General features: G+C 30.0%; 1 protein-coding gene across 1 annotated transcript in view; it reads left to right on the forward strand.

The window, feature by feature from the left end:
- The window catches only part of LOC108574355 (HEAT repeat-containing protein 5B), a 14,184-nt gene extending 656 nt beyond the window's left edge, over positions 1-13,528 (forward strand). Inside the window, exons 4-35 of the mRNA XM_017936934.1 lie at positions 50-197; positions 260-370; positions 443-626; positions 700-860; positions 938-1,187; positions 1,266-1,409; positions 1,491-1,741; positions 1,831-1,942; positions 2,032-2,284; positions 2,369-2,478; positions 2,560-2,723; positions 2,972-3,004; positions 3,420-3,494; positions 3,577-3,852; positions 3,932-4,213; positions 4,308-4,497; positions 4,571-4,740; positions 4,810-5,131; positions 5,219-5,485; positions 5,556-5,737; positions 5,823-6,068; positions 6,154-6,373; positions 6,457-6,717; positions 6,815-6,977; positions 7,050-7,165; positions 7,237-7,521; positions 7,595-7,834; positions 7,909-8,060; positions 8,132-8,345; positions 11,925-12,219; positions 12,315-12,591; positions 12,681-13,528. Coding sequence (XP_017792423.1) covers positions 50-197; positions 260-370; positions 443-626; positions 700-860; positions 938-1,187; positions 1,266-1,409; positions 1,491-1,741; positions 1,831-1,942; positions 2,032-2,284; positions 2,369-2,478; positions 2,560-2,723; positions 2,972-3,004; positions 3,420-3,494; positions 3,577-3,852; positions 3,932-4,213; positions 4,308-4,497; positions 4,571-4,740; positions 4,810-5,131; positions 5,219-5,485; positions 5,556-5,737; positions 5,823-6,068; positions 6,154-6,373; positions 6,457-6,717; positions 6,815-6,977; positions 7,050-7,165; positions 7,237-7,521; positions 7,595-7,834; positions 7,909-8,060; positions 8,132-8,345; positions 11,925-12,219; positions 12,315-12,591; positions 12,681-13,022 — 6,496 coding nt within the window. The 3' untranslated portion in view covers positions 13,023-13,528. The remainder of the gene's footprint in view (positions 1-49; positions 198-259; positions 371-442; positions 627-699; positions 861-937; positions 1,188-1,265; positions 1,410-1,490; positions 1,742-1,830; positions 1,943-2,031; positions 2,285-2,368; positions 2,479-2,559; positions 2,724-2,971; positions 3,005-3,419; positions 3,495-3,576; positions 3,853-3,931; positions 4,214-4,307; positions 4,498-4,570; positions 4,741-4,809; positions 5,132-5,218; positions 5,486-5,555; positions 5,738-5,822; positions 6,069-6,153; positions 6,374-6,456; positions 6,718-6,814; positions 6,978-7,049; positions 7,166-7,236; positions 7,522-7,594; positions 7,835-7,908; positions 8,061-8,131; positions 8,346-11,924; positions 12,220-12,314; positions 12,592-12,680) is intronic.

Consider the following 13,528-nt stretch of genomic DNA (forward strand, 5'->3'; position numbering starts at 1 on the left):
TAAATTTTATCTTATTATCATAATTCATTAAATTTTGTATTGTTCATAGAGCTGCTATATGTTGTGTGGGATGTATGTATGAAAAATTAGGAAGGATGATGGGCAGGTCATATGAAGAGACTGTACAAATCTTAATAAAATCCTTACGTTCTGCAGAATCACAAACACGAATAGAAATTATGCACACCTTAGAAAAGGTAATATTTAGTATTGTAGATGGTAAAATTGGTTGGTAAATTATATATATTTGAATTATTAGGTTTGTGCTGGTATGGGATCTGCAATTACAAATGTTCATAAAGAGATATATAAAGTTTCTAGACATTATCTCACAGATAGAGTAATGGCTGTAAGGTGTGCTGCTGCAAAGGTATTTTATTATTATTTTTTTCAACAATTTATGCTTATATTGCTTAAAATATATTTGATGTAATATTTTCAGTGTTTATTAGAAATGTTAAAACATGCTCCATTTTTGTATACCACTGAAATAGAGAGTGTTGCTACACTCTGTTTTCGAGCATTTGAAGGTTCAAATTACGAAGTGAGATGTGCTGTTGCAAAATTACTGGGTACACTAGTAGCAATGACTCAACTTCCAGCCCCAAAAGGAAAAAATCCATCAGGTATTTTCAATAAGTGCATTTAATTATCACGTATGTATTGACAAAAAATACAGTAACCATTGCCTCTTTTTAGTTACACAAAATAAAAATTCAAAACAAATTTCACTTGATGAAGTACTGAATATTTTAATGTCTGGATTTTTAAGAGGTGGAGTAGGTTTTTTAAAAGGTACTGGAGAAATAATAAAAGGAAGTTCTAGTGTAAATAGAGAAGTTCGAGTCGGAGTCACGCATGTAAGAGCAGATATAAAAAGAAACATTGCATTTATTTTCTAAAAATACCTGAGTAATCACTTACTACTGTTTTATAGGCATATGTTGTGTTTGTACAAATGTTAGGAGGGTCATGGCTTGAACGTAATGTTGGTACATTAGTTGCACATGTACTTGATCTTGTAACAAATCCGAAAGCAGCTAGTTCGCACGTTGATGCTGTCTATTCTAGGAAATGCGTTAATTTTATATTGCACGGTACTGTAGGAAAGTTATTGGGTGAAGGAGCTCAAGCTGCTGCGTGTAAAGAGATAGCGCACATTATTTTAAAACAAATGAATTCTATTGGTAAAGTTCATTTTTTAAAATTCTTGTTATAGTAATTTAATAAAGTATAGTTAATATTTTTTACTTTATAACTTTTAGACTTTAGTCCAGAAAATGCCAAGGATTGTAATCAAGAAACATTATTTAGTCAGCATTTATTAGTTTGTGCACTGCAAGAAATGGGAAATTTGATCTTAGGACTCGGTACAACAGCTTGCAATCTATTGTCTGATCAGTCTTTGAGTATGTACTTTATATGTACATTATTTCTTTTATATATCTTACTTATTTTCGTAATAATTGTTCTAATTTATCACTTCTCAGGTCTGATTGACACAGTTATGGCTGTTTTGGTTCACCCATGTCAAGCTGCTAGACTTGCAGCCTCTTGGTGTCTACGTTGCATTTGTGTAGCAGTTCCAAGTCAAATAACACCTTTGATTGATCGTTGTGTTGATGGAATTGAAAATATGCGTAGTTCACCAGAAGCTATAGCTGGATACAGTAGTGCATTAGCTGCAGTTCTCGGAAGCGTCCGTTTATCACCACTTGGAGTGCCCCATACGAAAGGAAAAGTAACTATTTTTTAATAATATTTATATTTCTTTATGATATTTTGTAAAATAAACAAAAGTTTGTTAAAAATTATCTACTTGTGTTTTAGATTATTTTCAATACTGCAGAAGAACTTTTGAGAAGTGCAAGTCAAAATAGTCGTTTATCATTGAACAGAACGCATGCTGGGTGGCTTCTTATTGGGGCTATAATGACACTTGGTATGATGGAAATAATTTTGATTTATTATATGCAATAAATGAAATAAAAAAAACATGAAATTTTATATTCGATATACAACTGTTTCCAGGAACGGCGGTTGTGAAAGGATTGTTACCTAGAATGCTACTATTGTGGAGAAATTCTTTTCCACGTTCAAATAAGGAACTTGAAAGCGAAAAAGCTAGAGGTGACGCTTTCACTTGGCAAGTAACGTTAGAAGGTCGAGCTGGTGCATTATCTGCAATGCATAGTTTTCTGTTGCATTGTCCAGAACTTTTAAATGATGATATTACACGACGACTTTTAACACCAATTGAGTCTGCATTGGCAATGTTAACAAAGTATGTTACTTTTGTTTGTATATTGTAAATATTTTCTGTATCATTTTACATTATCATGGTGCATACTTAAAAAAAACATTTCAGTTTGTCACCTGTGTTAAAAAATTACGGACAACAATTGAAAGCTCCAGCTGCTATGGTTCGTTTACGTTTGTACGAAACATTATTATTATTACCATCTCAAACTTTTGAAGGTAATTATAAGTGTTTGTGATTTTACGAGTTACTCATCTCGAAGTGTTTTATCTAAAAAAAGAATTTTATAAATTAAATAGGTTCTTATACACATCTCCTAAGAATGTTGGTATCAGAGTTCACATTAACTGAAAATCCTGGGAATACTACTACTTCATTATTGCGTGCAGTCTGTCATGCTAATGATTCTGTAATACTCGGTACATGGTTACAAGAAACTGATCATCGTACGATTGAAGATCAGGTAAGTTTTGAAAGTAATATTTCATAACAATGCTTTTATTGTTTCTTAATGTGATTTGCCACATGTTGTAAATGTAATATAATGTTATACACAATACACGTTGTTAACATACGATTCATTCACTATTATTAACATTTATTAATGTAAAACTATGCTGCATTAACTAAAACAGACGTACTGTAAAGAGTTTATTTTAGTATGAAATTATATTAATTGAAATTAACATCTATATTTCCACTCATGTCTAGATGGAACCAAACAGAAGGGCAGATTTGGAACATGTGAGTAATGTTCTATGAAGCCTTTCATTTTTTGCTGTTCTTCTGCATCTAATATCTTACTTTTATTTAAAATATCTTTCTTTTTACATTATTCTAATTTTACATTAATATTTCACATGTATTTATGAAATAATGGTAAATGTTAAAAATGACCTCTATGTACCTTTTATTTTTCTAAATATTCATTACAGTATGTTTTGCTTTTATTTATTTTGCAAATACAATATTTAAAAGCTATATAAAAAATTAAATCGATCTATTACAAAGTGTTGAATGTAATCAATTTTACATTTGTGGATTCCATTGAAATGAATATGTTATACTTGTTTATTTGTTATTTTGTACTGTTTATGCAATTTACAATAAAAAACATGAGAAAAGGTATTTATTTAACCATATATTTTATTTGTTTCAGCTACAGCCAAATAGTGCTGCAGGGTCTGGAGCTTTAGAACACAATCCATGTTGTCTTTATAGACCAGTACCACAAGTAAGTAAATATTTTAAGATTTTATTAAAAATACATTGAAGCAAATTGTAACGATTTTGAATTACATTTTTATTATTTATAGGATGAAATAATTCCTGGACCTTTACCTTTGGGAGTTGCTGTCATTGACCTCTCTGTATCTTTGTTTGGCCAAATATTTCCACGTGTAGCGAATAAACATAGGTTGCAGATGTTGGATCATTTTAGTGAATGTATAAAACATACGAAATCTGGTAGACAAGAAGCAATTCAGATGAATGTTTTTACGGCTGTGCTGAGTGGGTTAAAGGGTCTCCATGAAGCAAAGACTGGTTTTGGCCAAGAAGACGTTAAGAAATCTGCGACTAATCTCATTATTGTACAAATTTTATATTATTAACACTATGATTTTTGTTATAGTTATTATGAAATATTTCATATTATTGTATATTTTACAGAGCGCTTTAGTAAGTAATAATTCTATACTAAGATGGGCAGCAGGAGAAGCTGTTGGAAGAATGGCTCAGGTTATTTCTGATCCCAAATTTACGGCGGAATTAGCACAAACAAGTTTCGACCGTTTAAAATCTGCTCGTGATGTTGCTAGTAGAACTGGTCATTCTTTGGCGTTAGGGTGTCTTCATAAATACGTGGGTGGAATGGGATCTAGTCAGCATTTAAATACAAGTGTCAGTATTTTACTTGCACTTGCTCAAGATAATTCATCTCCTGTAGTACAAGTAAGTTTATGAATATTAGAAACATATTTTCTTGATGTATAATAATCTATGGTTAGATATAATATAAATGATTTAATTTTACAATCTTATCTAGGTATGGGCATTACATGCTCTTGCACTTATAGCTGACTCTGGTGGACCAATGTTTCGAGGCTATGTTGAACCTACATTATCTTTAGCATTAACTCTTCTTCTTAATGTACCACATTCTTATATCGATGTACATCAGTGCATAGGAAAAGTTTTGTCAGCTCTTATCACAACAATAGGACCAGAATTACAAGGTCTGCAGCTAATTTTATTTTTTATTATAACTATAGGAATTCCATAAATTACTATATTGCATGTTTATTGTAGGTAACACCTCGTCAATTTGTATGGCACGTTCGTCATTTCTGTGTGCTTGTGCAATTATGCAAGATCATCAGGATCCTCTTGTACAAGCAGAAGCTACAGGATGTCTTCAACAATTACACTTATTTGCACCGAGACATGTTAATTTATCTTCTCTTGTTCCTACATTATGCGTAAGAGTTACATTTATGTTATACAAATAGTAGAGATACTTTCGTATGTTAAAATTATTTTATTTATAGCGAACTTTATCAAGCAATCATCTGCTTTTACGTAAAGCCGCAATATCTTGTCTTCGACAACTCGCTCAACGGGAAGCAAAAGAAGTATGCGAACATGCAATGACATTAGCAAATGAGAGTCGGGATACTAACATAGTAGAAGGTCTTGTTATAACAGAAACTGGTCTTCCTGGAGTCTTATTTAGTATGCTAGATACAGAAACTGATAGCAAACTAATTAAAGATATTCACGATACATTAACCAGCATGCTGCAAATTTTAGCAGCGGACAATTTATCTCAGTGGTTATCTTTGTGTAAAGATGTTCTTACGATAGCTTCAGGTATTATACTGCGATGTATCATATTATCAAAATTAATCTTTACCAAATTGAGTAAGATCCATAAAATCTCATATTTGTTATGCATAGAAACGTGTAATAACGAAGAAGGAAATACTATTCATGTTGAAGATAGCACCACAGACAATGATAATGCAGATGCAGAAGGAGATGACGATCAAGCCGAGTTCCATGCTGACGAATCTACGAAACAACGACCAACTATTACACCACGATGGCCAACTAGAGTTTTTGCAGCACAGTGTGTTAGGAAAATTGTTGCTGCTTGTGTATATAATAAACAAGCACATTTTGATCTTGCCTTAGCTAAGGAAATGCAAATGACCAAAGGAAAAAGTATGATTTCTTAAGATAACTCTAATGTTTTTTTCTAACATTGTTGTTCACTAATTTTCGTTAATTACAGGTGATTTTTTGGTATTGCATCTTTCTGATTTAGTACGAATGGCATTTATGGCCGCGACAAGTGACTGTGATCCTCTACGACTTGAAGGACTGAAAACATTACAAGAAATCATAGATAAATTTGCAAACGTTCCTGAACCAGAATTTCCTGGACATTTGTTACTTGAACAGTTTCAAGCACAAGTAATTAATTATTTATAAATATACAAGTTTTAATTATATTTTATAGATATGTTTTATGTCGTTGTTAAATAATTAATTCTCATAGGTTGGAGCTGCGTTGAGACCTGCATTTTCAACAGAAACAGCATCACACGTTACGGCTGCAGCATGTGAGGCCTGCAGCGCTTGGATTGGAAGTGGAGTCGCTAGAGATCTCAATGATCTTCGTAGAGTACATCAACTTCTTGTATCTTCTCTTGAAAAGTTAACGGAGGGACATACACGAGCGCAACTTTATAACGAAAGTTTATTAACGCTTGAAAGGTTAGCGATTTTGAAAGCTTGGGCAGAGGTAAGATATAAATATTTATACATAAATGTTAATAATATTTGTTCTTTTCATTTTTCTGATGATACTTGTTTTATGCTTTTATTAGGTGTATGTTGTTGCTATGATAAAGGATGGTTCTGCATTAAATAGTAAAGACTCATTCAATCAAAATTCAAATCAAGCAGATGATGGAAGTTCTGAAGAATTTGGAAAATTTGAATTTCAGACAGAAAGCTTATTAAGTTTAGTGCAACCAGAGTTACTAAGTTTAAGTCAATATTGGTTAGCTGCTTTAAGAGATCATGCATTACTTTCGTTACCACCAGGTATAATCAATATGTTATTCTTTACATAATTTTTTCAACTATATGTACAAAATATTTCTAATAATAAGTCAATATTTTATTAGAATTTTCCAGTCAACTACCACATGATGGTGGAGCCTTTTACACAACGGATACGATGGAATCTGCTCGACCTCATTATGCAGAATCATGGGCACCAATTCTGCATGCTGCAACACTTTGGCTTAATGCAAAAGGATTTGGATTGGAAGAAACGAAAAATGAAGTGAAAACATCAAACACAACTAACAATAATAATAATAACAACAACAATGATGTTTCTGCCAAAACTAATACCAATGTTGAACGCTTCCATTTATTATTTGGTAAATGTTTAATAATTGTGCCTTGATAATGTTAATTCAAATGTGGCTTTATAATAGTGTGTGTTACTTTATACTATATATTTATTAAATATTTCAGGTATATGTATGGAAGCTCTGTGCAGTCCTCGTGCTTCGGAGTGTAGTCAAAATATAGAAACATGTTTAAACGCCTTATATACTTTACTAGATTCTACCTGGGCTCGTAAAGTGTTGATTACGGATCGCTCATTACCAATTGAATTGTGTAATGTTCTTCACAGGTAAGTTTTTCTATAATAATACATAAATACATGTATGATGTTAAACATCTTTGTCTATATATTTTATTATAGAATGCTTTTAACGAGAGAAAGTTACGTAATTCAAATGATAGTGATGGAAGTCTTAAAACAAGTAATGAAAGCAGCACAGAAAGATTTGGCAGAACGAAAGAAAATTAAACTTATAGGTAAATAAACAGTATTACATTTTATGTATAAAAAAATTGAGGATATAAATATACGTATTATGTTATAACAGAAATATCATCAGCACATGAAGAAAGTAACGAAACGCAAGATGTAGATTTATTAGGGGAAGGAGAAGAAAACGGTGAACTTACTCCAGGAAAATCATTGGTGTTCGCTATTCTTGAAGTGTGCTTGTGTCTTTTAGTCCGACAAATACCAGCGCTAAATCCTAATCCAGGTGGAACAACAGCGATTTTGTCGCAAAGAGGATACATGCCTTCCGAAGAAAGTGGAAAACTGATAGCAGCTGCACTGAATATAATGGAATCCCTTCCTACTCTTTGTTCTGCTCAGGGTCAGAATTTATTTTTACGTGTAACAAATATTAAGTTTTAATATTTTTATTAATATTCCAATTTTATTTTCAGGGGCTACAGCAATTTTACCCACATTGCTGTACCTAGCAACTGGAGTAATTAGAGAAACTGCAATACGTGCCGATAAAGAATGTAGCAATAAAACAACGTCAGATGCACCAGTTCATGCAGCTTTACACTGTATAAAAAATCTTATTACAAATAAATATGCAAACGATCATAGAAGTCAAGAACAATGGACAAGTCTTTTGCAAAGCGCTCTTGCTAAAATTATCGATCTCGCTAAAACAGGTACTTAAGATTAAAATTATATAAATGTCACAGTAATAATATGAAATTCAAAAAAAAAAAAAATGTTTTTATAGGAAATGATGAAACGAAAATGGACGAGGTAGCAATGATGTTGGGTATTGCGGTATTTGTTCTTCATGCATCACCAGATGTTGTGAGTGCGCCGAACCTACAGTTTCCATGTATCAATCACTTTAGACATGCTTTTCAATCAGAGAATATAATGGTAATATTTTAATAACATTTTAGATAATAGTTAAAATTGGCAATATTTATTTATCTTCTGGAATTTTGTAGGTGAAATTAAAATGCGTTCAAACATTGAGAACACTATTTTTACATCCAGACCGTATAATAAGTACACCCTATATCCATGCGTTAGCTCCAAGATTAGTAGAATATCTGTACAGTGATAAGAGCAAACAGGTTACGACTGATTTAGAGTTGTCTTTTACTTTGGAATGTGTTAGCACAGTTAAAGCTCTTATAGGACTTGCCGACCTTTCTCATCGTACGTATTAATCTCTGTTACATGTATTATTTACTGCATGAGACTTAGAATAGTACATTAGTGTCAGATGAGTATTCTGACAAAAAGTATGTTACATGCTATTCAGGAGACCTTTTACAAGGTGTGTAAAGAATAGTAGTACTTTTTATAATATATTTCGCATTGCCTTATTATATTGTTGTCTTTCTAAATTTATTATAAATTAATATTGTATTTGTGATTAACTAGGCATACAGATGTTGACTTTACTTGTGCCAATTCTAATTAATTATTTACTGGAGGGGGATCAACTACAACATGCTTCCAAATATCAGTTAAGTCTTCATCAGCAAAGTTTTCAATGGCTTAATAAAATAGGACCAAAATATCCTCAGGTATTTGATTAATGTTATTTGGGTAATTCTATTTTCAAATATAAAGAAGTTGAATCTATTAGAAGCCTCACTTTTATTTCAGGAATTTAAGACATTAATGTCACAATCTACGGAACTGAAAACCAAATTAGAAAATGCTGTAAGATCTACACATCAACAAGCACAAAGACATAATCGCCCAGTAGATCTTGTAAAACCACAGATTAAAATTTCCACACCATCTATCAAGCTCAAAACAGATTTTTCAAATTTTAACTAAAACTTTCTATAGTTTTAATTGACACGTTGTGTATGGGTTTAGGACGATATAATTTATTTATTATATCTAAAATTCTTGTAGATTGGATAAGTTAAGTATATGTGTATAAAAATGTAACGAAAACCAAATTCTCATTTTTTGAACCTAAAATACAGAATACTCTGGTAATATGAATATGAAAGACAGGATAAAAAAAGATTGAAATATGAAAATATTCTTAAATAATATACAACGTGTTAGACATAGCGCTTGTAATCATATTAACCAATAATAATTATTGTATTAGTTGATTAGTTATACGTGATAATCTGTAGAACAGATGTAACTCGATATTATGTGTAAGATAAAATATTTTAGTTATCAAAATTCTTACCTCCATAAGAATTTCATTGATACAAGTACTCATTTATTAGTACTTATTTATTAATAATTATTTAGATTTTAATAGACAGATCGGATTTAAATTTGAAAGAATTTAAGAGCTTGATATTGGTGAAATTATGCAATATATTAATTCTGTTAAGCGCATTTATTTTTCTGACATTAAGGAAATTATTACTTACCTTCTTTTAATAACTTTTGTTTACAAACAAAGTAATGCTATAATATTTAAAAAACTGTATATCATAATTGTACACTTATATTTATATTTATTTAAAAATATCAAATTATATTTTGTAGAAAGTATCAATAATTCTTTTAATTTCACATATCTCGTTACTTTATTCAAAGAATTATTTTCATGCTAATTAAAATATTAATAATGACTAAATTATTGCACAATAGAAACAGCATAAAGAAAAGTAGTGAAAATATGTAAGTATTTTATATCTCATAACAGATACAATAAATTTTTATAAATTATTTTTCATACAGTTAATAATATAAAAATATAATATTTTGTTATTAGTAAAGTAAAGTTTATAAAATATTAATAGTCAAACTTTATTTAAAACTCTTTCTTATATTTTTTAAATATAATTTTGATTTATTTTAAAGTTTGTGTAAAAATTACTCATAATTATGACACTAATTTATAAACTTTAATTTAATATTAATGACAAGTACAATAAATAGTTTGTTCAACATTCTTAATCAATAATGTTAATTGTTTTTGTCTAACAATTTGACTACAATAATTAGGAAGATATATAATGTTGTATACTGTAAGATTAATTAATTAACATTATATGTCATGAAATCAGTAAAATTCTTATAAAATGATATTAAAGAAATAAAAATGTAATAGAGTAGAACATAACTACTAAATGTAATATGAAATATTTCTTTTCAGTATACCATTAGTTAATAAAGTATGGAAGAAATATAGATTTGTCCACATAAAATTTTTAAGAGAAATATTACATTAATTTACTAAAAGTATAATTTATACATTATAATTATGTAATTAGACTTTTAAACAGACAAAAATTATTTAATGAAAGATGTAATATGTTAAAATCAAAGAAATATTTATGTTCATGTAAAGATCTATTTTTCTATATTGGTCAATAGATTAATTTTTACTTTAGATCTTATAAATACTATATTCATTTCAATCTTAAAATTATTTATATATTACTCATCTGAAGTTCGATTTTACTGTAATTTTATAATGATACTATAATGGTATTATAATATTAAAGTATACTAATGTTGCTTTAGATACTAGAAAATATTACAGTATGATTCTTCAAAGATATGTAACTTATTAAAATAAAGTATTAATTGTACAATTACTAACAATTATATAATTTCCTTATATCGAAATTTATATCGAGATATATCGACATTTAAATAATGATTTTATTAATTTTCTTTCAATTTAAATTATATGCAATACAATACAGTGCATTAATGTATAAATAGAAATGTATTGAATGGACTATGAACATTTTTAATTTGTTATGGTAATCATTTCTTGTCGAGTTGTCGTATTAAAGCACAATTAAAGGAGGGGGGCACCGTAATATAAGAATCATTGCGGACAGCATTTCCAGTTCGCTAAGAGTGCTTCATTGGTCGTGATGTTATATTGATTTGTTGACGCTAAATCGTTGTATTATTAAATTCAGGTAATTATATTAATAGCTGCATCATCTAACGATAAACATGATAATTCTTAACTGTATTGTTAGGTCATTAAGACATATAAAATCACAAGAAACAATAAGAATTATTGCAAAGTCTTTTTCTACGGTTGGTCTGGAACACATTAATAAGATGGTCAAAGCAAAGAAGTTTGTTGTAGCAAAACATTTTCAAAATGAGCCAAAACCAACAGATTTACAATTGGTCGAAGAAGAACTACCTTCTCTTCAAACTGGAGGTAAAAACTTAATAGTATATCTACTTATCATACTGCGTAATTGTACATATATCGATCTATGATCGATCATACCACTAGTTTCCTACTATCATGACTCGCTATTTTAAAAATTAGCAAGCATTTGTTAAATTTACTGTTCTATTACTGCATTTGTATTTTTTTTAACGATGTTAAACGATGTTAAGACCAGTACTGTAGCTTTCGTAACGTGGTTAACACGATTGCAATATCAAATAATTTTTCAGTATCATGCGTATGTACCTGAATAAATAATGAGTATGTTATCAGTTTGTTCTGAAAATGCTGTTTATCATTTTACTTCCATGACGATGCAAATAAATTTGATAATTATTAATTGAACATTTTTAATATTACGATGTATTAACGAAATTATACGAAATTTTAATAAATGTGATGTATTTAATAACTGTAATTGCAAATTTATTCTATTTTGGTATATATAAATATATGTAAAGAATCCTACTTGTATTTAACATTTTGAAAGCATTAGTAAAACAAAACATTGAAAATGTGCTTACTATGCAATATGTAAAGTATGATTTAATGAGTAGTGTCATGTTTTAAAAGTATAATTATGTATGACATATATTTTTCAGAGTTTCTTGTACAAGCTGAATATCTTTCAGTAGACCCATATATGCGTCCTTATGTTCTAAAATATCCATTGGGTATTACAATGATCGGGGCACAAGTAGGTAAAATCATTGAATCAAACAATCCAAAGTATCCAGTTGGAAAAAGAATTGTTGGTTACTTGGGATGGAGAACACACACAATTGTAAATCCACAAGCATATACTGAAGTTGATCTTATAAGCCAAAAGCCAATGATCTTACCTGATATAGGAAGTTTGTCACCATCACTATGCTTAGGAGTCTTAGGAATGCCAGGGTAATAATTCCTTCAAACATGTACTTTATAATCTGATTTTTGGTATAGTCTTTCTTTTACAAGACAAGTAAATATATCAATATTTGTTATTTCAGAAATACAGCATATTTTGGTCTTCTAGAGATTTGCAAACCAAAAGAAGGTGAAACTCTTGTTGTCAGTGGAGCTGCAGGAGCTGTTGGTTCTCATGTTGGTCAAATAGGAAAAAATGTTCTTGGACTTCAAGTTATTGGTATTGCTGGTTCAGATGAAAAGTGTAAATGGCTTGTGGAAGAACTTGGTTTTGACCATGCTATTAATTACAAGACTGAGAATGTTGCAGTTTCATTGAGGAAAGCTGCACCTGCAGGAGTGGATTGCTACTTTGATAATGTATGTTGCTATGCTATAATAGTATAATGTATAAATCGTTTACCATGTATTTAGCAAAAATATTTGTACCATTTACATTATAATTTCAGGTGGGAGGAGATATTTCTAGTGCAGTTATGTATCAAATGAAACCGTTTGGTCGTGTAGCTATATGCGGAAGTATTTCTTCGTATAACGCAGATGCTTCATCATTGCCAAAGGCGACTATTCTTCAACCAACGATGGTGTTTAATCAATTAAAGATGGAAGGCTTCATTGTATCTCGTTGGGCCGATCGTTGGTCAGAGGGCATACTAAAGAATCTTCAATGGATACGCGAAGGAAAAGTTCATCATCGTGAAACAGTTACAAAGGGATTTGAAAATATGTTTGATGCATTTGTTAGCATGCTACAAGGAAAAAATACTGGCAAAGCTATTGTTCAAGTTTAAAGAAAGAATACTTCAGTAATCTTAAAGGTACAATTTGTTTAAATATATTAGCATGTCTATAAAATATGTTTTGCCCTTTCAATTTAAGGCATCTGATAATATCTTAATTTTTATACATCTCTATGAACTTTTATTACTTGTATAAATTTGAAATTTTACACACATCTGCCAATTGTACAGTGCTCATAAATGACAAAATATACAGAATAATTGGCATAGACAGTTTTATTGCAATATATTACACAGATCATAATGCATCACAATGAATAATTACATTTGGTTTTTTGTTGCCAGAGAGCATAATTCTTAAATCTTAGGTACATATCTTAGGAATCGTAACATTACGTCTAGTACAACCTTATACGATACCTTACAGAAAATTTCGCAAACTTACATCCATTTCTAATTACAATATAATACATGTCTTGGTTTAGTGGAAATTCCATTGTGCCGAAGCTTTCACAATAGATACAAATTTTAACAGAACTTTCGATATATTTCAAAAA

This window comes from Habropoda laboriosa, unplaced genomic scaffold, assembly GCF_001263275.1.
Source record: "Habropoda laboriosa isolate 0110345459 unplaced genomic scaffold, ASM126327v1 scaffold205, whole genome shotgun sequence".
Classification (NCBI taxonomy): domain Eukaryota; kingdom Metazoa; phylum Arthropoda; class Insecta; order Hymenoptera; family Apidae; genus Habropoda; species Habropoda laboriosa.